This window comes from Mya arenaria, chromosome 11 (genome assembly GCF_026914265.1).
Source record: "Mya arenaria isolate MELC-2E11 chromosome 11, ASM2691426v1".
NCBI lineage: Eukaryota > Metazoa > Mollusca > Bivalvia > Myida > Myidae > Mya > Mya arenaria.
The window spans coordinates 11,602,759-11,628,375 of record NC_069132.1 but is presented as its reverse complement, the minus strand read 5'-3'; the positions used below and the strand labels follow the sequence as shown (position 1 = coordinate 11,628,375).

Genomic DNA, 25,617 nt, shown 5'->3' with positions numbered 1-25,617 from the left:
TCAGAAAAGGGAAAACGAAAGGGGGATGGAGCATCACACAGTATTTCAGACATAATTCCGAGTAAACAATGATAGACTTGCAATGTCGACCATACAGGTAGATACCATTACTTTTTAGGGGATAAGAAACCCCAATGGAAGTAGTGGAGCACCAATAAAAAATTAACGACGCACTATAGAAACAGAGATAGGGAAGGAAAAAAATCGACGAAATGGGGCTCACGACCCAACTCAGGAGACCAAACAATGATGTTACGATAACAACAGCACATTTGACAATCAATATAAGACATGTCATTGAGTCTGCAACGGGCTATCACTTTTTCAAAAATAGCAGACTTCAGTTGATTTCTGTTCATTTTCTATGCAAATTTTTAGCTTTTCAAATGCATCAGTTTAAATTTACGTCAACAGTCATTATTTCATATACCGGTTACCCAAAATCTACATAAAATCTTATGAATAGCTCAGTCGTAGACAAACTATGTATTAAAATATTTTTTCCACATTATGCCAGTCTGTCATCCAATGTGTCATCATTGGATACACATGACAGACTAATTTTGCTTAACCCGTGAACAATTTAGAGCAAAAGAATGGGTCAGCCATGGGTATCTGATAGTGTAAACTTGCGAAAAACTACATAAAGTGTTTATATATTTTGATTTATTGTGTTTTGTTTTCAAATTCACAAAAGTTATCCATTTTTATAGGTCAGTGGTGTAACATAAAAGAAAATTACATGAGGACCCCTTGAACCCAAAGCAATTGAATGGTACACATACACACACACTCTCTCTGTTAGTGCATCTAGCAACTATCGGAGTAGGCCCTAGGCTAGGTCTATTCAAATTTCAGTGGCCTAACAACACCCAAGTTCAGTAATAATAACCTTCCATATCGTTATTACATTTTGTTTGTTTTATTAAAAGCCACTAGCCATGGCCCTGATGATGATGATAATGATGGACAACATACTATCAACCAATGCATTATGGGTAAAGAAAAGAGAAAAAACATATTTTAGTCACATTTACTGCAACATCATTGCTTATTCAATATAATTTCATATTGGTACACATAACATCAATATAATTCATCAAATAATAACAAATAGTGTTACAGAATGAACAAGCACTAATTGCTTTTGCTTCGTGAAAATTAAAACAGAAATAAACTATAATATAGCCCTTAACCCAGTACATGCAAAACATAGAATACCTTAATTGCCAATTGGGACAATAGTTAACGAAACTGTTCATCATAATATAGAGAATAATTGTTTGTTTCAGTGTAAGATCACAATATATTTCATTGAATGAGCATGGGAAACTATAGTTCCCAAGCTGTGCAGTGACGGGTAAAATGTGGAATTTTGCTGTTTACGAGGTTGAATATATTGTGAAGAAAATAATTCAAAATAAAAGTTAATTGTATTTTTTTTGAAAAGTGTGCCTAATTATATGCGAACATAACGTCATTTCAGAAATGACTTCATAGAAATTGGGTCCCAGCCCTGTGTGCAATGACACAGTGAAATATCATTTTTATTATACTGATAAGTCTCAACAAATCATGATAAAATAGGCATCTCATAATATGTAACAACATATGAAAAGAGTTAGAATTAATAATGTTTCTATGTCCTTGAAGAAGTTTGCAGTTCTTTATTCTGAAACAAAAAAATATCACTGTGGTACAGGCAAAATTTCCCAAATTAAGTGAAATCATAGGTTAAGTTCATCAGTCGAATGGCAAAATTATATCTGTAAATAATAGTCAACAACAAACCTAGAACATAAAACTTCAATCAGGTTTTCATACACATTAAATGAACGATAAGAGCTTCTAAAAATGTTTCTAAAAGATACCATATTATTACATATGAAAACATTTTTGTTTAAAAGACAATGTCTGTAATCAATACTGATCTAATATTTCAAGAAAAATACATTTCAAGGAAAAAGATGTAGAAAACCCAGATAAACATCTGATGACAACATTTTGCCTGAATAATCCAGTTTCCAAGATACAATTTAAGCTTCAAAGCACCATTCAATGGAAATTTAAACTGAAATTTTTAATACATTCAATATAAAAAATACCTTTTAGTTAACAATGATTGTTTGTTTATATGAGATTATCAATGTTTGCCCGCTATTGGCTGCATGATGGCTTGACCCCGCCATGACACATCACAACTTTAATTGTGTTTCCAATGCCATAAGTGACATGAGATAGAAGCAACTGTAATTCCCAGTTAAATACACATAATTATAAGAAGTCTTGAAGAAACAGTGAGATGCAAGATACTCGTTGCGATAACCTAGTTCTTTAAGAAGAGTCTGAAGAGAGCTCTTGGTCCATTAACATGCTTGGTTTGAAGCACTGACACAGGGGATACAACTTTCCTGAGTACACCTCTTTTCCAATTACTACCCTTTAATGGCAAGCACTAAGCAAGGAAGCTACTCATACAATTTACCAGTAGCTCCTTTGCTTAGCTCTCGGCATTAAATATCTCAACAATATCCATTACGATGACCTTCATATTTTTTGAAAGAGACACTTTAGTCAAAAGCATAACGAAAAGCTATTACTAAATATGTTTGACAAATTATTTTGAGTTATGTTCATGGAACAAACTGATTTACTGAGCAAACAATAAGCTTTTATCTGTCTTTCGGTTGGGGAGTCGGCACTCGGAATTCGATCTCAAAAACTGAAATTTCAACTGCCTATAACATCATTATATTTTGATCTTTTTCTCTAAAATTTGGTTTGGTGATGTATTTGTATAATATTGATACAAAAACAATAAAAAAATCATTAGAAGGCATCTTTCGGTAACTATCATGCGTATTTCGGTAATTTTATCTGTCTTTCGGTAAATAATGGTATTTCGGTAAGTCCAGTATCCGTACATCATATATTAAAAGGGCTCAATATTTCAGTTACTTTTTGAGCAACATTAACAATAAATGATTATTTCAAATGATACAGTAACAGCAATTTACTTCTAAATGGAAAGCAAAAATACCATTACTTTCACTTTTTGTTTTGCAAGAGAAATTACATTGAATTAATAATAAAACCACTGTACAGTACATTGTCACCTATGTGTTTCAAATAGTTGAGCTAAAAATGCTTTAATAATCAAAATTAAGGAAGTTTAAAAATCATTAAAAGACTGCTTTAAAGGAGCCACAGGTGAAGAGCTGGATAAAAATTTGACACACAAAACAAAATATGCCATACACTATAACAAAACTGAGCTAATTTATTTGTAAATGAGCATATACATCAGCATATGATTACAATGAATCTGTTAAAATCATAAATACATCCCTATACCTTAGTGTACAACTAGTTGGTTACACAACACCAATATTTTTACTATTCATTTAAAAAACAACAGCTGTCATAATAATATGACTAATGCCCCTGATTGGGACTTTCAAACAGATAGTCATTAGTACTTTGAAATATATTGATTAAAATCCCATAATTATGTCCTAACAAATGCTTTCAAATTATGCTCAACAAATTTGTGAATATCAATTCCCATTAACAGGTAAAATGAGATTGAGATTATAAGTATTGCGTAAGTCTCATATTATGCAACATCGACCTCCAAATGTGACCTTGACCTTTAAGGTGAAAAAAAAATCATGCACAACAGACATTCCAATGGAACTTAACAAGTCTGTGATCATTTATCAATGTTTAAAAAGACATGACTGAGATACAAAGTATTGCTATGGAATTAAGAAGTGTGCAACATGATGTCCTTGAACTTTGAGACAAAAGCCTGGACCTTTTGCGCGACACATCCAACCATCGTGCACTACAACCCTGTGAAGTCTTAATTATGAATATAAACACATTACAAATACCTTGACAATCACAATGATTTTTAGAACAACACAAAATATCACTGACCATCATGAGGTAACAAAACTACACTGAGTATATCAAGTATTCAAAACAGATAAAGTCTTCTGAAAGTTTTGGTCCTTTACAAGATATAAGTATAATGGTAGAAGGACAAAAACTGAGCTACTCATTTTCGGTAGGTTTTTCATTGTTTCCTTTCCGAAAATATATATCCTTGAGATGTTTATTTTCTGGATTGTTTAACACTGAATGCACAAAAAAAGTCGTCTCTCTTCGAAGTTTAATTAATTCTTGCTGCAACAATCGACTTTTTCGTAAAAGTTCTGCTGTTTTTACTGTTGTTTTCATTAGGCCAGACTGCTGTAAAGCCATTGCAGTTTGATTGTATCTATACTTCTTCATGTCAAGATCTAATTTATCAGAAGACGGTTTACTAGACCTGGTTCCCTGTGAAATCTCAGTTTCCGATAATGAGGCACCTCTACATGGGGACACAGCCCGAGTACTACAAGATGCGTATGTATTGCTTTTTTCAAAAGGATGTGTATCTCTGCTAAAAATTGGACTTGAACATAATAATTTTGGGGATGCACTTGATATCGAAGATCGTTGACCCTGTGAAGGCATGGTCCGACTGCGCGCCGAATTCAAGCGGGCATCCTGGTAGAGCTGTTGCTGTTCACTGATGAAGCTTGCGCTATTTAATGGACCTGGTTCATATTGCACATAGGCGCTACTGTGTCTCAGAATTTTTTCTCTTCGTTTTTGTCCTCCATGTTCCAACAGTCTATGCTTTCGAGACTTGAGATTTCTGACTTTGGAGATATAATGACCGATATCAATGTTTGACCTATGGCCAAAGTCTTCCTGGATCGCTGCCTCGAAACAGGCGGTGTTGACAGAATTGTTTAAGGTGAAAACTGTGGAACTGGATGTAGGATGGCTCTTAGGCTGGCCATCGGATAGAGAACTCAACCGCTTAATGGACCCCTGCAAGCAGAACAACACATGTGAATTATGTCTGGGTACACTATCACATACACAGTATAAACAGGGCTATGAATGTTGCCAACTCACATACCTTCTCTTAGTTGTACATAACAAACATCTACTAGAGTGAATCTATTTCTAACACAAATGCCACTAATACTTAATAATATTATCCTTTTAACCTGATTGTAACCAAATCTGTTAACATATAATTATAATCTTGGGCAGAAGCAAATACTAGTGTCCAACATTGAGTTCTCCTGGTTGGGCTCAAACACATGACAACAATCTTGAGAGTGAGGCAGACACCTACACCACCAGATCAGTTACTTTAACACAGCTGTTGACATGATTACTAAGTATATGATAGAATTTCATTTTGGCTAACTACAAAAAATAGAGCAGTCATACCTTGGAAGCAGCTCTATTTCTGTAGATTGTTAAAATTGGACTTCAACTTATATGGTGTTAATTGTTGCATTAATGAACAGAAAAATTGAAAAATCCACAATTTTCGTTGTATGATACAAAACTGCAAACACCAATAGTATTTTTTTGTGATAGCTGTTTAAAATCAATTTTGACCTATATGTTAGACAAATGACTTAGATTCAGATTACCTGGGTAATCAAATATTGTATTTAATGAATTATGTCGAAGAAATAAAGGATATTTAATATTTTGATTGGTTTATAGTCAAGTGGGCAAGCCTACAACATGCACGTTATGAAATGAATTTTTCTGGATATTTGCTAATTTCTTTCCTTATAAAATAAAGTTCTATGAAAACACATCAAATGTAATATTTCAGTGCAAAATATTAAATTATTTTTAAAACATAACATATTTTCAGTTAGTTATCATCTATAGAGACGTAAAACCTCATCACGAGCCTCTTGTATACACCAGTTATGCGACTAATCTTTCAAACCGAAAGACATTGGTAAATAATTTATAGAAAACAATTAAGCAACGAACCCTGTTTTTTTCTTCCTAAAAATAGCCTCTGAAATTCCCCATTTTCATAAAATTTCTCCAATAAAAAGCAACATAATTTAAAAAAAACACACACCTAAACAAACTTGAATAATTTCAATTCCACTGTTTTTATTTTTAAACAAAGCAAAGATGTTGGATGAAAGGACATAGGGCGATCTGGAAGTGGTATCTGATTATTTATGAAACACAAGTGTCTACATTTGAGCAGCAGAAGAAGATAAAAATAAATCTTTTCTTCTGCTGAGCCCAAACCTCTTACAAATAAACCTTAAAAGTATATAAATAAGCAGTTGTTGATCCTAAAATAGTATTATTAACACTCTAGAGGAAATAATAATAATAAAAACCCATAACATCATTAATGCGATAAGTCAGGTTATTGCCATTGCCTTAATGTCTTCAAGCATGTAGTTACGGATCTATCTAGTTGTACAAAATTTTCGCTTCAACTTTAAAAGGTGATATACATTGAAATGAAACATGGTTCAAATTATGCCTCAGTTATCATGCACATGTTTAGCAAAGAATTATCTTTGTCATATTATTGAGTAAGAAATTTGCGCAAAAACTAAACCTTTTTCGACCGAAATAATTTTTGATAATCGAATTAAACTATATGCAACATGTTAAATTTATACTGTTTTCTCATACATTATTCCTTAACTTGTTTACAAATTGTTCACTGTTTATATTTTTTTTAAATATTTTTTGTTTTATAATAATTTGAAATAACTATAAATTCATGTTCAAAATTACATTTCACACAACCATTCATTGTTTTCGTAAAATTTTAAGAGCTGAAACTGTGTTTACATTTGAAAAAAGAAAAAATTAGACATTCAATAATTAAATAATAGAGAATAATACAATTAAATTGTCACAGTTTGATGTCAAATTTTATTCCAAACTTTACAAAATCCCATAAAAGATCATATATATCTACTATTTTCTTTACCTTAGATGAAGTAACCTGCTGTCTACAAGGTCCACTACAGATAAGTCAAGTGAGAACAAATTATATCTATTTGTCATAGAGGTCTACTGCAATGAAAATCAGTCACATATTGAATACTACTGAACATGGCTAAACGTTTTAAATACTGCCAACTGTGAAGGAGGCTGCTCATGCATGCAGAAAAGAATCACGTGAAGCTATAATCTAGAGACATCATGCTTTCTGGATTGCATGAATATGCATTGACTTTAGATATTATATTGAACATTTTATCGGTAAAAGCAATTGTTATGTAAGGTTATAGAAGTTATTCATATTTATCTGTGAAGTATAAAAGTATACATTTTTCCAGAATTGCATGAGGCGGCATCTGACAGGTGTCTAGTGGCCTCGGTCGTGCACTCGAATATTATCTAAAATAATGTTCAATTCCCTTCAAGCAGGCTAAATACAATCCAGACCCATCAGCTGGTTTTATCTTTCAAGAATCTAAAAATGTAGAAAGAAATCCTTCTTGACTATAAATAATTATAGTTATAGCATCATCCTTAGTGAAATCACTAGTTCCCTTACAATTGCTTACAAAAAGCATTTTCTTTGTTTGTCAATGACTTGAATGTGTAGGCCATTTTTCCCATTACTGTTTTTATTTTTGCTATTAAAGCATCCACCTAAGGCAATGGAATCTAGTCACCTATTACCCAACACAAAGCCAGTTCCAGGAAATGATTGTTGTTTTTTAACACAGATAATAGACAATGTAACACTTCAGATGTTTGAGTGGCCGAAACATAAAAACAAACTAAACATCCCACATCCAGAACTCTTAAATTTTGGGTATTTGGAATCTTTAAAACAGAGTATGCTTTAACCTTGTGACAACTCTTTACTGACTTGGATAACTCTTTCAAAGAGTGATGAGAAAGTTTATTTTATGTCCACTGGGAATGAGTACCAATCAAGGACATTTTGACCACTGCAAAAATTTTGCTTCATTGCTATGAGGATTGCTACTCACAACTAGAACATTGCTGGAGGTGATGGATGGTCCCCATTTACCCATATTCTATGAGAAGGCAGAAAATTTAAGACAATGTGCTTGCAGAAGGTAAATTGTTGAAGCATTATTATACACTAGTTGGAAAAAAATATCATAACATGGAAAGATATGGGCAGGTAAGGGAATTAATTTTTTAATTAAATTTCAAGAAATGAAATAAAAAAGCTTCAATTGAAATTCACAAATATCCAAGATGGGGCCTGGACAAACTCTGATTTACAAAATCTACCAGATAAGGGGAGTTTCAGGTGAGAAAACTAAAATATGCCAGACAGGATTATGGCTCTTTGTAAATGCACCTATATTTCTAGTATTTTTCAAGATATGGTCAAAACAAGTACCTGTTTCCAAAAAATATCAGGTTAAGGGGAGATAACTAAAAAATATACAGATAATTCAGTTTATTTACACTTTTATTTCCCCAAAAATGCTATTGTTCTTTTTAACTCACAGAGTTCAAAACCTAGGTAACCACGGACAATTTATAAAATTACAAAATGGCTTTGCTAAATGTATTTGTATCTTTACAACAGAAAACTATCCAAAGACCGCTTCAATTAAGTTGTGTACTCCAATATCTGATATATAAATTTTTCGTGATTTCAGGTCCCATGGCACAGTCTGATTAAAATCATATTCTACATATGTATTGCTTGGTTTTCTAAATTAACTTATCAGATCAATGATGGTGAAGCTACTGGCATGCAAGTCCTTGTTCCATGCTGTTTTCACAGAACTCTGAATACCCGGTACTGGATGTAGGATTAAGAATTTAAAATGTTATTTAAATTCAAAACTGATACTATTTAGTACCTTATATTTTCAGAATATTTCAATTAAATAAAGAAATACATTTTCAAAACCTCAAAATGGTTATCTGAGATTTTGTTACATGGAACAAAATTATGATTGAGAGAAGTAGTGGATAAGTGGATATTACACAAGTGGTCATTCAATATGATTTTTTTTATGAATTTTAGAAAACAAGTTTAATAAATTTGATCGAATGACAACAAATGTGACATTCTGCTCATATATTGAATACTAATTTGATGATTTATGGCACAAAATACATAAAATGGCACTTTATTGTGCACTATAACTCTCCTAGATCAACAAGCGTGCCAAACTATACTCTGCTTTGTCTTAGAAACGAATGCATTAATGATGTTATTTGTGATTTTATTTCATGATGGCAACGTCATATATGATAAACAACTTAATAATACTGCATTTTACATAGAATTGAGCAGCAGGTACATGAACTTTTTGAAAACATAGAAAGTTCACATTGCATGACCAACCACCATTACCTTTTCTGATGCATTACTATAATGATTTGTTTACTACACCACCACGGCCATCGATGGTAAGCACTAATGGTTAATAACACCTGGTTGATGTGACTAGCAGCGATGAGTGGGAAGTCTGTCAGGTTAATCACATTATTCTATCACGGAATTCACATTTCTTAAATTGTATCGTGATGATCAGCTTATGTTCAAGTGTTAAAGTAACCACCCTGGGCTTTGTTTACAATACTAAGTGACCAATAACAAAAAATGTAGGGAAAAAAGTAGGAGGATTTTTTTGCAAAAGTAGGGCAAAATAGGGATATCAAGAGCAAAAAGTAGGATTAGTTTGGCTTTTATCTTACCTTTTTGGATGCAAATAAATGAATAATAAACCCTTTTATCAATTGTGATGTACTAGAAATAGCTTCTTATTAAAATCAAGATTTAGATTATTTCAAGCAATGCATTTTGTTAAAACTTTTCTATTATTTTTGTTACAAAAAAAGTAGGGATAACAGGGCTTTTTCAAAATAAAACAAGGCAGGCCAAAGGACGGCTATATCCCCCGTCGTTGTTTTTTAGTATATTTTGTTTTTCTCGCAACCTGACTGGTACGTTGAATCTGACCAAAATTGTACAAAAACACTGGTCAAGAGTGAGAATATAGGAAATACAAGTTGTTTGATCGGTAACCTAAATATTCTTGGATATTTGAACATATTATAAAAAGATATTTGTTAAAGTTTTTCATATTGTGTGTAGTGAAGGTAAGATCAATGTCAAGGTAATTTTGGCTAAAAATAGGAAGGAAAATGAGTCCTTGATTTATAACATTGATGATAAAGCAAGCCTTAAGTATTTTTGATAAAGTGATACATATATATTGTGGTGACAACATAACATTGTTATTATTGCTTTTGAAGAGAAAACACATGTTATGAATATATTATCACATTTGTGTCCATTGTTTTTTTAAATATTAAGCTTGTTGCACATAATGATAATGCTTGGTAGAGTGCGCTAAGTATCAATCTGTGCAACTTGTTTAACACTTGCAATTGGTTCGAGTTCTTGGATCAATTCAGTTATTGTTGCTAAAAGTACATGAAATGTATAAGGTCAATAAATTTAGTAAGAATTGACATGCCTACACTGCTAAATGTAAAAAGCCCAGACACAAGCATGTGTACTATGACCTTTAAATGTCATGTGTGACCTTGACCATTGAGGTATGGACCCGGGTCAAGGTAACTGCACATCGTCTCAATGAGGACAACATTTGTACCAAGTAATATGGTAATCCATCAATGCATAATTAAGTTATAGCGTGGACACGAGCATGTGTACTCTGACCTTTAAATGTCTCCTGTGACCTTGACCTTTGAGGTATGGACCCAGGTCAAGATCACTGCACATCGTCTCAATAAGGACAACATTTGTACCAAGTAATATGGTTATCCATCAATGCATAAGTAAGTTATAACGCGGACACGAGCATGTGTACTCTGACCTTTAAACTTCTTATGACATTGACCTTTGAGGTATGGACCCGGGTCAAGGTCACTGCACATCGTCTCAATGAGGACAAAATTTGTACCAAGTAATATGGTAATCCATCAATGCATAATTAAGTTATAGCGTGGACACGAGCATGTGTACTCTGACCTTTAAATGTCTCATATGACCTTGACCTTTGAGGTATGGACCCAGGTCAAGATCACTGCACATCGTCTCAATAAGGACAACATTTGTACCAAGTAATATGGTAATCCATCAATGCATAAGTAAGTTATAACGCGGACACGAGCATGTGTACTCTGACCTTTAAACTTCTTGTGACCTTGACCTTTGAGGTATGGACCCGGGTCAAGGTCACTGCACATCGTCTCAATGAGAACAAAATTTGTACCAAGTAATATGGTAATCAATCAATGCATAAGTAAGTCAGAGCGCGGACACGAGCATGTGTACTCTGACCTTTAAATGTCTCATGTGACCTTGACCTATGAGGTATGGACCCGGGTCAAGGTCACTGCACATCGTCTCAATGATGACAACATTTGTACCAAGTAATATGGTAATCCATCCATGCATAAGTAAGTTATAGCCTGGACACAAAATGTTACAGCCAGACGGACGGACAGACAGACGGACGGACTGACAGATGGATGAAGTTCATTCCTATAATCCCCTCCCCACTCCATGGCAGGGGACTAATAATCCCCTCCCCACTCCATGGCAGGGGATTAATAATCCCCTCCCCACTTCTTGGCGGGGGATTAATTAGGGAAAAGTAGGAGCCTTACAAAAAAATAGGATAAAGCAGGAAAAGAAGGCCCTGCTTGAGAGCCTGAATAGTGTCTGTATGACTGAACATTTGATTGAAAACAGAATGATTGCTATAATATTATAAGACACCAAGGAAATGTTCAAAAATAATTATTATCAAGACCCGATTTGTGTTCCTGATTCGGAAAAATAGAAAACACATATTATGATATGTTATTCAATCTCAGCTTATATTATTGTATATCCTATCGGGAGAACTGAGGTTTACTTTTCAGAATGAAATAGGATATCTCAACAAATCAGACTGATTGAAAATTGTCTGAGATTTTCCATAGTCTTCTACAAATAAATACATACAAGAACATTAAAAAATACTTAACAGTTTCAAATATTTGATTTGGTTTAGTTCCTTATTTTATAGACATTTTCAAAGCTTCCATTGGACCCTTTTTTACGAGTGTTTTGCGAAATGTTTTGAATTTAAATAAGTAATTCTAAGCTGTATTATTATCATCTGTTAGGACTCATGGGCTACGACTGAAACTAAGTTGTACCACCGTACCATACACTTTTTCATTCAAAACTGTAAATAATGACTAATTAAAGTATATTCTTATGAATGTCAAAGGTCAGTGACTACATTTTCAACTCAATCAGGGACACAAAAAGTGAATGCCATAAAACAAGCAATAAAAACTCCATTAGCAATTGGAGTTACAAGGAATTAATTTATCCTACGAGAATAATGTTATGCAATTCGGTGAAACTGTTCACTGTACATAAAATTTGTACTGGATTTATGACTGGAAATACAACAACTCTGGTTTGAGTTTGACACAGACTTACCGCACCTCTAGATTTATGACTTGTCTTATGACTAGTCTGGTTTGAGTTTGACAAAGACTTACAGCACCTCTAGATTTATGACTTGTACTATGACTATTCTGGTTTGGGTTTGAAACAGACTTACCAATCCAGAAGATTTATGAATGGACTTACAACTAGTCTGGTTCGAGTTTGACCAGATTCAGCACTCCACTAGATTTATGACTGGATTTACCACTAGTCGAGTTTGAGTTTGACAAAGACTTACCTCTGGATGTATGACTGGACTTAAGACTACTGGTAGTCTTGTTTAGGTGTGAAACAAACTGACCGCTCCACTAAAATTATGACTGGACTTACGACTAGTCCAGTTTGAGTTCGACACAGACTTAACATTCCACTAGATTTATGACTGATATAAAAGCTAGTCTGTTTTGAGTTTGTCACAAACTTTCCTCTTCCCTTCGATAATGACTTGACTTACAACTAGTCTGGTTTGAGTTTGACACAGGCTTACGGCTCCACTTGGATTATGACTGGACATATGACTAGTCTGGTTTGAGTTCAGACTTACCGTTATACTAGAACTATGACTGGACATATGACTAGTCTGGTTTGAGTTCAGACTTACCGCTCCACTAGAACTATAACTGGACATATGACTAGTCTGGTTTTAGTTCAGACTTACCGCTCCACTAGAATTATGACTGGACATATGACTAGTCTGGTTTCAGTTCAGACTTACCTCTCCACTAGAACTATGACTGGACATATGACTAGTCTGGTTTGAGTTCAGACTTACGTCCCCACTAGAATTATGACTGGACATATGACTAGTCTGGTTTGAGTTCAGACTTTAATACCTCTCCATTAGAACTATGACTGGACATATGACTAGTCTGGTTTTAGTTCAGACTTACCTCTCCACTAGAATTATGACTGGACATATGACTAGTCTGGTTTCAGTTCAGACTTACCACTCCACTAGAATTATGACTGGACATATGACTAGTATGGTTTGAGTTTGACAGACTTACCGCTCCACTGATATGACCTCTGGAATTATGACTAGTCTGGTTTGAGTTTGACACAGACTTACCGCTCCACTGGAATGACCTTTGGAATTACGACTAGTCTGATACTGGCTAGTATTATCATCAGATTCTGGAAAACAGATAATGCATATCATTAACTCTTATAATATTGGAAAAGTCAATGAATTTGCCAATCCCTTACTGAACAAATTATTAACTATGTGTTTACCTTTAAGACAAGCCACATATTGTAACAAGACATTAAGACATCATCATGGCTTAGCTGCATATTTCCATTCACTGACCTTCACAGTGGAGGCTCAATGAGAAGTTTGTCCAGATTTCACTTATTGCTCAATGGACAAATGAATTCAGTCAGTGTGCCTTAATTAATTTTCATTGACCTTTGTATCAGAGAAAACAAAGCATACACTGTTTATGGTTGATAAGAAAGAAAATAGCCATGAAAGAATTTTAGGAAATACTTCAAATATATGCATGAAATTTGATTAAGTAAGTTTTAGTTTAACTAGAATGTCTAATAAAGAGTCAAGTCTCAAACCTCCGAGATGAATTTCAATGTCATTCTTACCTTCAAACTAACTCAAAAGTACTGTGACTTTAAACAAGAGCTGTCACAGAGACAGCGCTCTCGACTATTCCACTGCTTTTCAGTGTAAGGATTGATAGTTTTGGCGAAACATGCATGGATCACTGTTAGATTAGATTTCAATGCAATATATGATGTGCTGAGATATTAACATAAATGTGGTTACATGCAAAATTTAACCAGCATTTCTAAGTCTAATAATAAATGGCCATTATTTGCAAAATACAGTAATCTTACTTGCTTATTCAATTAGGTTGGGTGGTTGAATACCATTGTATAAAGTCTCAATGCAATACATCAAGTAGTTGCTGAGATATTATCATATGTGTACTAACAAGCAAGACCTTAACCAGAATTTCTAAGTCGCATAATCAAGGGACAAAAATTATATAATATGAAAGATAGAGTTATCTTTCTTGATTAAATAAGAAGGTTCATAGTTGGGAGCCTGTGTGTAAAGTTTCAATGCAATGTGTAATGTTTCAATGCAATACATCATGTATTCCCTGAGGTATTGACTTAAAAGTGGTTACATGCAAAACCTTAACCAGAATTTCTATGTTGAATAATAAAGGAGCCATCATTTGAATTTAATGCAAACTAGAGTTATCTTACTTGGTTATTTGAGTAGATTGGATGGTTGAGTATCACTGTATAAAGCCTCAATGCAAAACATCAAGTAGTTGCTGAGATATTAACCTATGTGTGCTTACATGCAAAACCTTAACCAGAATTTCTAAGTCAAATAATAAAGGCCTATTATTTGCATTATATTCAAACAAGAGCTGTCACAGAGATAGCGCGCTCGACTATTCCGCTGCTTTTCAGTGTAAGGATTGAAAAGTTTTGGCGAAATATGCATGGATCACTGTTAGATTAGATTTCAATGCAATACATGATGTGCGGAGATAATAACATAAATGTGGTTACATGCAAAATTTTAACCAGAATTTTTAAGTGTAATAATAAAGGGCCATTATTTGCAAAACACAGTTATCTAACTTGATTATTCAATTAGGTTGGGAATTTCTAAGTCGCATAACAAAGGGGCAAAAATTATATAATATGAAAGATAGAGTTATCTTACTTGATTAAATAAGAAGGTTCAATGGTTGGGAGCCTGTGTGTAAAGTTTAGATTGGATGGTTGAGTACCATTTTATAAAGTCTCAATGCAATTCATCCAGTAGTTGCTGAGATATTAACCTATGTGTGCTTACATGCAAAACCTTAACCAGAATTTCTGAGTCAAATAATTAAGGGCAATACTTTGCATTAAATGCAAACTAGAGTTATCTAACTTGGTAAATTAAGTAGGTTGGATGGTTGAGTACCATTGTATCAAGTCTCAATGCAATACCTCCAGTAGTTAATGAGATATTAACCTATGTGTGCTTGCGCGCAAAACCTTAACCAAGGAGTGACGCTGACGCTTGGGTGAGTAGTATAGCTCTCCTTATTCTTTGAATAGTTGAGCTAAAAAGTGTTATCTTACTTCATTAATTTAGTAGGTAAGATAGTTTGGAATACATATCTAAAGATTCAATGCAATACATGATGTATTTGCTGAGATATTGACTTCAATGTGGTTAAATGCAAAACCTTAACCAGAATTTCTAAGTCGAATAATAAAGGGCAATTATTTTGCATTAAATGCATTAAATGCAAACTACAGTTATCTAACTTGGTTAATTAAGTAGGTTGGATGGTTGAGTACCATTGTATCAAGTCTCAATGCAATAGCTCAAGTAGTTGTTGAGAAATTAACGGGTGCTTGCACGCAAAACCTTAACCAGAATTTCTAAGTTAAATAATAAAGGCCTATTATTTGCATTAAATGCAAACTAGAGTCATCTAACTTGGTTAATTAAGTAGGTTGGATGGTTGAGTACCATTGTATCAAGTCTCAATGCAATACCTCAAGCAGTTGCTGAGATATTAACCTATGTGTGCTTCACGCAAAACCTAACCAGAATTTCTAAGTCAAATAATAAAGGCCTATTATTTGCATTAAATTCAAATAAGTGTTATCTAACTTCATTAATTTAGTAGGTTAGATAGTTGGGAATACACATCTAAAGTTTCAATGCAATACATGATGTATTTACTGAGATATTGACTTAAAAGTGCTTGCATGCAAAACCTTAACCAAGGTGTGACGCCAAGGCCGACGCTTGGGTGAGTGGTATAGCTCTCCTTATTCTTAGTTTGTCAACAATGTGTTAAGATTAAGAAACAAGGCATGCAGGACCATGGTTACAGTAGTATAGTAGATACCTGAATTTATAGAAGGAGGTACAACAGTAATATCACACAACCCTCATTTTTTTCAATTCACAGATATTGATAGAACATTAATCCATTTCTAACAATGGACAACAATAGTAATCTTTTAAATAGGTTTTCATGAAAAAGTTGTAACTCAAATGATGCTGTGCAATCTGTTGACATCAGTTGGTGTGTAATTCAGAAGCTGTCCATCTTGCGCAGCGGTCAGCACACTTGCCTCTAACCATGCTGTCTCAGTTCAATGACTGAAACTAGGCACTGATGAGTTTGGATGATAGTCACCAAGCTGGACAAGCGAGTTCCCATCACAGCATAAGACTGCATTCTCACAGAAGATTGTGCTAACTAATGTGATAAGGATAAAATAGTAACAAGTTGTTTCACAAGTGTTGTAAAATAAATATGTTTACCAATGCTGGATGTATCAATGGGTCGCGTAGAAAATGACAGTGAGGATTTGGAGAAGCTCTGTGAGGGTGATGGGTTGAAGTCGGTCAATGACACTAATGACTGTTTGTGGTCACCAGAAGTTGTGCGCGCCTGTGAATGGAAAAAATATATTATATTTACAGGATATTCCACTAAATTCCACAAATTTCCATATTGTTGCTGTAGGTTGCTACACATGAGAAGAGCACTGCACTTGGATGTTAATTATTAAAGCCGTAGATACAACATTGCTACACATGTCCATATTTTCATCATCTGATACATGTGTACTAAAATTCATGTGAATTAACATTTTATCGAGTTATGGTCGAAGTGTCAGTATTTGCATGAATCTGATGAGGACACCAAACTAGGAGAATACCAAGGTCTTTTGTTTCTATAAACAAACTATGATTGTTACAGTAATCTTCATATGCCAATTGTGGAAATAATCATATATTATTTTGTTTGATCATTTAAACAATTATCTTTGATCTTTTACTTGATTTAATTTTGTTATCATAACAAGGGCTGTAATTTATAAGAGCAAAGAGGGAAGTAGAAAAAGATAGCAGGGGAGGAATGGCCACTATTCATGTGTACTTTATTTATAATATTAGAACTGAACAGATTTTTCTAGCACACAGGATAGGCATTTCCGGTGAATTTGGCCGTCTGGAAAATTCCATTTGGCACCCACCCATGCCAGATGAGTCACGCGCTGTGATGTAATACTTTTTATTTATTTTATTATTCACCTTATGTTACCATAATTATGAGATTTCAATAGGTATGATCAATAAACATTAACTTTACAAAAAAATATCTTCAAAACAAATTAACCCTTAAAAGATGTGATATTGAAGGAACTTCTTGACGTATACAGTGAATAAAAATTACTGAGCGTTATGAGGTCAGTAAACATCATCGCACTCGATTTTTGGTGAAATGTACATAAATGTGTGTTTCTATGTATTTTTTCACCAAAAAATGGAATTCAAGGTATGCTAGAAAAAATATCTTTCATGTGTGTCTGTTCCTGATAGAAGAATCTCACCCTCGGGCTCCCTGCTTAGCCGGTAACTTGGCAAGCCTCATTACCTGACCACGCAGGTACCCTCGGGTCGGATTTTTCTCTCCAGAACGGAAACACATTACAGATATTATTAATCTCAAATATGTCATATATGATTTTTTAATTCCATTTTATACAGTAATTTTCATTTATGAAGACTTGAGCTTCCATGTCAGAAAAAAGTTTCTGCTGTCAGCAACAAAATTTCATTTAATCCCCCAGATGATTGGCTTGGAGCTAGAAAACAGTGTAAATAGCTGTTGAATGAGAAAATTGGTCATAAATCCCCCCTTCCTCCCCTACACAAATTATCTGAGTTGCGTTAATATCAGTTCAGGTAACAAAGATCTCGACATTCTTGCAAGCAATTAAGCCCTACATCTCTACTTTATATGCTTAATTCATTGCCAACTGGTATTTCATTTATAATAATTACCCAGCCTTTAAGCTGATTATTGTTTCCTAGCTGTAACATAACAAAGAAATACCGGTACTCCTACTTCATAATTTATTCCTTCAGCATCACATGAATAGCATTTGTCATAATGTTTTGCCACAGAAAACAGTTTTGAAATCCTTATCATCACAAAGGTTTCCATTTGAGTATCACAAAACCAAAATAAGAATATGACCATGGAAGGTTTACAAGGCATTATATAGACAAACCTTGAACCAATCAAGGTCACAAAGAATATTCTGGAACAATCCGCTAGCCACATGTCTGCCAGTATTTATTTTCATTCAGTTAAATGTGTCCATAGCTTAGTCAACATGCAAACTAGTCATTATATGCCAGTTAATTAGAGAGAGGATTTTAGGTCTATATACGGCAGTTATTCTAAGACTGATAGCTGCATAACAGGAAATACACAGAAATAACATGAAATAATGCCAAAATCTTTCACAAAGCTTTCTTTAAAACATTCAATATGTACAACTGTAAAGCTAAGAATAACTTACTTAAATTTAAAATAGTCGCACAACACTCATGAAAAAAGGTACAATGGAAGCTTTGAAAATGACCATAAAATAAGAAACAAAACCAAATCAAGCAAATGTAAATAATGACTAATTCAAGTATATTCTCATGTATTTCAAAGGTCAATGACTACATTTTCAACTCAGTCAGGGACACAAAAAGTGAATGCCATATAACAAGCAATAAAAACTCCATTAGCAATTTGACTTACTTTAATTTACCCTCTGAGTATAATGTTAGGCAATTGGGTAAAACTGTTCACTGAACATAAAAATTTGTACTGGACTCATTGCTGGAATTACAGGTACATGTAGTATGGTTCGAGTTTGGTACATACTTACTGCTCCACTGTATTTATGACTGGAATACTGACCAGTCCGATTTGAGTTTGACTTAACCTTACTGCTTCACTTGAATTATGACTTGACATACAACTAGTCTGGGTTTGACACAGACTTACCGCTTCTCTAGATTTAAGAACTAGCCTTGTTTGAGTTTGAAACTGACTTACCGCTCCAACAGATTAATGACTGGACTTACAACTAGTCTGGTTTGAGTTTGAAACTGACTTACCACTCCAATAGATTAATGACTGGACTTACAACTAGTCTGGTTTGAGTTTGAAACTGACTTACCACTCCAATAGATTAATGACTGGACTTACAACTAGTCTGGTTTGAGTTTGAAACTGACTTACCGCTCCACTAGATTAATGACTGGACTAACGACTAGTCTGGTTTGAGTTTGAAACTGACTTACCACTCCAATAGATTCATGACTTGACTAACAACTAGTCTGGTTTGAGTTTGAAACTGACCTACCGCTCCAATAGATTCATGTCTTGACTAACAACTAGTCTGGTTTGAGTTTGAAACTGACTTACCGCTCCAATAGATTAATGACTGGACTAACGACTAGTCTGGTTTGAGTTTGAAACTGACTTACCACTCCCAATAGATTAATGACTGGACTAACGACTAGTCTGGTTTGAGTTTGAAACTGACTTACCGCTCCAATAGATTCATGACTTGACTAACAACTAGTCTGGTTTGAGTTTGAAACTGACTTACCACTCCCAATAGATTAATGACTTGACTAACAACTAGTCTGGTTTGAGTTTGAAACTGACTTACCGCTCCACTAGATTAATGACTGGACTAACGACTAGTCTGGTTTGAGTTTGAAACTGACTTACCACTCCCAATAGATTAATGACTTGACTAACGACTAGTCTGGTTTGAGTTTGAAACTGACTTACCGCTCCAATAGATTCATGACTTGACTAACAACTAGTCTGATTTGAGTTGAACAGACTTACTGCTCCACTTGATTTATGATTAGTATTACGACTAGTCTGGTTTGAGTTGGACAGACTTACCGCTCCACTTGATTGATGATTAGTATTACGACTAGTCTGGTTTGAGTTGGACAGACTTACTGCTCCACTTGATTTATGATTAGTATTACGACTAGTCTGGTTTGAGTTGGACAGACTTACCGCTCCACTTGATTTATGATTAGTATTACGACTAGTCTGGTTTGAGTTGGACAGACTTACCGCTCCACTTGATTTATGATTAGTATTACGACTAGTCTGGTTTGAGTTTGACACAGACTTACCGCTCCACTTGATTTATGATTAGTATTACGACTAGTCTGGTTTGAGTTTGACACAGACTTACCGCTCTACTGGAATGACCTCTGGAGTTACGACTAGTCTGATACTGGCTGGTATTATCATCAGATTCTGGAATACAGATAATACATTGCATTTACTCATATAATATTGGAAATTTAAATGCATGCATTTGCCAATCCCTTACTGAAAAAATTATTAACTTTTTGATTACCTTTTAGACAAGCCACATGTTATAACAAGACATTAAGACATCATCATGGCTTATCTGCATATTTCCATTCACTGACTCTCACATTGGAGGCTCAATGAGAAGTTTTGTCCTGATATCATTTATTGGTCAATGGACAAATGTATTCAATATTCAGTTCGCCATAATTAATTTTCGTTGACATTTTTATCTAACATAAATATGTTTACCAATGCTGGATGTATCAATTGGTCGTGTAGAAAATGACAGTGAGGATTTGGAGTAGCTCTGTGAGGGTGTTAGGTTGAAGTCGGTCAATGACACTAATGACTGTTTGTGGTCACCAGAAGTTGTGCGTACCTGTGAATGGAAGCATAAGGTTTATGTAAAAAATATATTATATTTGCAGGATATTCAACAAGTTACACAAATTTTCATATTGTTGCTATTGGTTGCTACATGTGACAAGAGCAATGCACAGCAGTATATAAGGGAGTTCTTTGAAAACTGAGTGTCTTAACAGGAAATACACAGAAATAACATGCAATAACACCAAAATCTTTCACAAAACATTCTACATAACACTCAATATGTACCACACATTGAAAAAGCACATAACCTAAACTAAGGTACCATAATATGCCAATGTGAACCACTTAAACACACATGTACAAGGTATCATTAAATTTTACAAAATAACATGTTTTTTTATATGCATTTAGAAGTTCATTGCAGCTGGTGAAACAAAATTAAATAAAAAAGCAGAAAGAAATGTGATGTTTACACCTCTCTATTGGTCCATAGAGTGTATTACAGCCTTTATTCAATACAATGTGAGTAAGAGGGCACTATATAGGCTGAGACTTGATGCAAAACGAAATAAAACATCCAAAGAAAAAAAAACATTTGTGAAGAGTTAAAAAAGTATTAGCCTTTATAAATGGGGTTTCCAATTAAAAGCAACGTGGCCACTAATTCCCCAGTTAGAAAAGTGCCAAAATATCCGTAATATTTGGTTTTATGTACACAAATCTATGCTTCTTTTTGTTTAGATCATTAACTTTAAGGTCAAATGAGTTGTTGAAAAAAATAACTTGAGGCCATCTGTGAGATTCGTTCAGATTTAAGAAGCAGGCCCTATCTGGTCTGTACCATCCCAGTCCTGTTGTATACACTTACCTTACATGGCCAGCCCTCAGGAAGATCTTTACTATATTTCGTAGACACATTGTCTTCTAAAATACAACACAAACCCGGGTTTAACATTAAATATATAAACTGAATAACAAATACTGGTAATATACAAATAATTCAAATCTTTGAACATTCTGAAAAAAGTTTGTACACAATCTTATACTTGATAAAATAACATTTGTATGATGTTTTTTAAAACTGATACCTACCATTACTCATCCTTAATCCTGGTGTTGTCATGGTTTCTACAGTTTTTGTTTCAATGGCAGCCAGGCACCCTGTGGCAGTGTTTTGGGGGTCATCCTCCATATTGGGGCCAATGGCAGTGGAAAAAACCTCCCTGAGTCTGTCAATGACCATACCCTCGGTCAGCCATCACATAACCTGCAAGACACAGATGTGACTGAGGCATGGTTGAATGGTCAATGTTGTATAATATTCAATGATGGAAATTTAAAACTGAAAGCCTGGAGGTTCAGAACTAGTTATGTTCAACTTTTTATAAATAGGGCAATGTGTAGATTAAACATCTGTGCACTAATAGACGGACTCACTACAGATGTATCAGCACTTGAAGAGCATTGCTGTACATGTATTTAGGTATTCTGTTTTTTTGGGTTGCATACCCAGGTTATAAATCAGTGATTATTTCATGCTTAAACATCATTAGCTTTGACAGAATAATATGTACAGCTTATTTGGTCATTATTTATTGGCAATTACCTTAGTAGGACATCACGTTTAAAGTCATGTGTCTACCAAGAGAGAAAGAACTTGCTGAAGTCCCCAAAGACCCAAGCGTGTAACAAATTAAATAATGAAACAAAATGTCATGTAAAAGCATGATATTAAAATGAAATTTTCCTTCCTACTTGGAAAATTGGACTAGTTTTAATGCGTTTAATGCATTATTGTCAAAGTGATTATTAGTGCAGGAAAACCAGTTTTATGAGGACAAAACAATTGTTTACTTGCATTAGCGTGAAGGCAATCAACATTTCAAAAGACTATTATCGAAGAGAGGTATTTAAAAAAAAAGATAGGTTATTAAAATCAGATGTGTGAAATTCAGTTGCTGAACATAATTTCAAACATTTTCTGGCATAAAATTAAAGTTCTTCAGAACTCAATACAATGTGCCATTTTCTCACTAAGTACACTGCCAGCACTGTGCCAGTTTTATAAACCTTGCTTTAACCATATATAAACCACCGGTATAGCTGTTGTTTTTGAATAACTTTTAAAGCCGTTCTTCTGACATTCTGAATGGTTAAAAAAAGAAGTGCTTTTCAAAACAAAATTGAGTGAACAATGGAAATTGGTAGACTGGTGGTCCGTTGCCAACAACTTTTTATGTGAGGTATTGTTTTGAGTGTGTGTGTGTGTGTGGGTGTGCGTGTGTGTGCGTGTGCGTGTGTGTGTGATATTTCATTTTCCATACATGTTGGTGTGCTTTTCTGAAAAACAATTAATTGAAATGTCATTTGAAATCCTTCTGAAGCAAATTCTAAAAAAGTAAAATAGTAAGTGTAGTTAGTATCAGTGTAAGATTTCACCTTGTGAACACCAGAATAAAACATCCTATTTGCGGCTACTTCACTCATGAAATAAAGCTCATTTGATGAAATACATTATGATCTTACACTGAAACAAACAATTATCCTTCATGTAGCAACTGGGCCAAAAACATTATGTATAAAAAATTTGGATAAATTATAAATAATATTTCCTAATCTCAGGTAGCTACAATAAAGAGCATTCAGGGATACTTTTTATTATTTTGATTTTTTTAATGTGACACTGTCTCGAGTCATAAAATCGTCAATAAGACTTGTTAACGGCCATTAAGGTGGACTAGACACTATAGGTAACACCCAAGTTAGCAAAACATGCACAACCACTTGAGATTTATTTACAAAGGTTTTTATCATAAACAATTTTATTTTTGAAAATGTTGAATCAATTGTCTATTATGGTGTTGGCAGCAGCATAGCATAATTCTGTATTATGGCAAAACAATGTCTTGTGTCCCTGACAGTGACACATTGGGGAACTAGTGATTTCCTAACCTATATTTTAAAGCTGCACTCTCACAAATTGAACGTTTTAAGAACTTTTTGTATTGTTTGTCTTGGAACGAGCCAATTTATGCAAAAATGCATGGAAACCAGTGATATAAGATTTCTGACAAAAGATCAGATCAAATTGATGTTTTATGTTTTTTTCTTAAACCGTTTATGTAACGCTTTTAGCCATAAAACATTAATTTCAACGGAAATATAAAAATCTGCGATCTGATCTTTTGTCAGCATTCTTGTATCACTGGTTTGCAGATGCTTACATAAAAAATGGCTCATTCCAAGACAAAAAAATAAAAAAAGTTGTCAAAAAGGTAAATCTGTGAGAGCGCAGCTTAAAAAAAAATTAAGTTAATTTTTAGATGAAATAGAATAAGTAATTAAATAGTCGAGTACTTATTGACCGAATATTGGAGGATAGGAAATGACTATGGTACACATTATTTAAATGTCCAAAAAGGTAATATATAACATATTTGCTAAATTTCTTTAGTTAAATGACTGTAAAGCACACATTGTTGGCAAACACATGAATATTGAGGCAGTGCATGGCATGGGCAGCAACTTATGAGCATTCTGGGATATTTTTAATATCTAATAACATTTGTTATCCCTAAAACAGTGTAAGATGGACGTCTCCAATCTGCCAAAATATCAACAATACACTTCCAAGCAAACACCCGACGTCCGTACGAAGTCGCTCGAGGCGGGATTCTGGTCATATCGCTGCCAACTTAAATCGACCAAAATCTTACAACGACGCGATGTGGAAACCTCACATCATTGTTGTCATCCCGAAGTAGATCATGCTGTCATCTCAAAGTGGGAAACTCGTAAGGTGTCTATCTAATTAATTTTCATTTGACAAATAGGTTTCCATAAAATTGAATCACACTAAATACCTGTAATTTTTGTGTCAACGAGGCAAAATAATCTGGTGTTCCATAACCTAGGAAACATAGTTAGTATTGTGAAACCTGCATTTCATTTTGGCGTATATTCAAACTTGGGCTACCAGACAAAGCTGAATATTTGAATTGATCAAAAAATATAGACCGATATATTTTTAATATAAGATAGAGATTGAAAACAATATAAGACCGATATCCTTACGGTTAGATTTAACATATTAATTACATCCCTTGAGAGAAATAAAGTTAATTTTACATCCATTTGTTGCATTTGAATATCTCCAATGTAAATAATTATTATGTGATCAAAAGTAAGTTATGAAAACAAATATTTTAAATATAACATATGTGTAAATGGATTTGGTAAAAAATAATCGTAATTGCGTCATCACCTCAACGTTGGTTTTTGACGTTGAACCACTATGCAAAACCAAATTCCCACGTCAAACTGATGTTGGAGTCAGTGACGTCAAAAATGTGTGCTGGGTTATGACGTTCACCTAGGACTAGGCTGCTAATTCTAATAAAATGAGTTGACTTATTGAGGTGTGAACATATAGCTTTATATGTCCAAGTTGTACAGACATGTATGACATCTGCCAATATAGATAAATAAACTAACAGGTGAACAGTCTCAGTCTCAGTCTCAGAATCTGACTTCAGTCACACTCACTGTTGGCACCAGTCAATAGTGCAGTGACAATTACTGACGGAGTTCATTTAAATGCAGTTGTTACAAAAATATTATTGAATAATACATGAACATGAAAACCAATATACCTGTCTGTATATTAATGCATTGAATGAATAAGTGACTTGTGTCGTCAATTATTCTCATTTACGTCAATTATTCGGCTATGTTCGGATTTTTCCGACACTTCCG

General features: G+C 34.1%; 2 protein-coding genes across 5 annotated transcripts in view; one reads left to right on the top strand and one right to left on the bottom strand.

Moving 5' to 3' along the window:
• The window catches only part of LOC128208265 (U11/U12 small nuclear ribonucleoprotein 48 kDa protein-like), a 103,494-nt gene that overhangs the window by 51,682 nt on the left and 26,195 nt on the right, over nt 1–25,617 (top strand). The gene's annotated exons all lie outside the window — the stretch shown is intronic.
• Nucleotides 1,001–25,617, bottom strand: LOC128208263 (uncharacterized). Of its 3 annotated transcripts, none has more exons than XM_052911761.1 (8): nt 25,515–25,617; nt 21,955–22,129; nt 21,731–21,786; nt 20,782–20,911; nt 20,408–20,472; nt 16,653–16,782; nt 13,410–13,474; nt 1,002–4,887 (listed from the first exon to the last, which is right to left on the bottom strand). In XM_052911761.1, exons 2-8 carry the CDS (start codon nt 22,103–22,105, stop codon nt 4,060–4,062), a joined length of 1,425 nt encoding a protein of 474 aa, XP_052767721.1. In that variant the 5' UTR covers nt 22,106–22,129; nt 25,515–25,617; the 3' UTR covers nt 1,002–4,059. The 3 variants fall into 3 exon arrangements, with proteins under 3 accessions (XP_052767722.1, XP_052767721.1, XP_052767723.1); XM_052911763.1 differs by having other exon boundaries at nt 4,728–4,887; nt 13,348–13,474; XM_052911762.1 differs by lacking the exons at nt 20,408–20,472; nt 20,782–20,911 and having other exon boundaries at nt 1,001–4,887.

Bases quoted from the DNA above. Each gene is read 5' to 3' on its own strand.
- LOC128208263 (XM_052911761.1), bottom strand. From the start codon at position 22,105: ATGGTCATTGACAGACTCAGGGAGGTTTTTTCCACTGCCATTGGCCCC. The intron at 21,787-21,954 runs GTAGGTATCAGT...GTTGTATTTTAG, and splicing joins AGGATTAAGGATGAGTAATG to AAGACAATGTGTCTACGAAA. The intron at 4,888-13,409 runs GTAAGTCTGTGT...TTCTGCTTGCAG, and splicing joins AAGGTCATTCCAGTGGAGCG to GGGTCCATTAAGCGGTTGAG.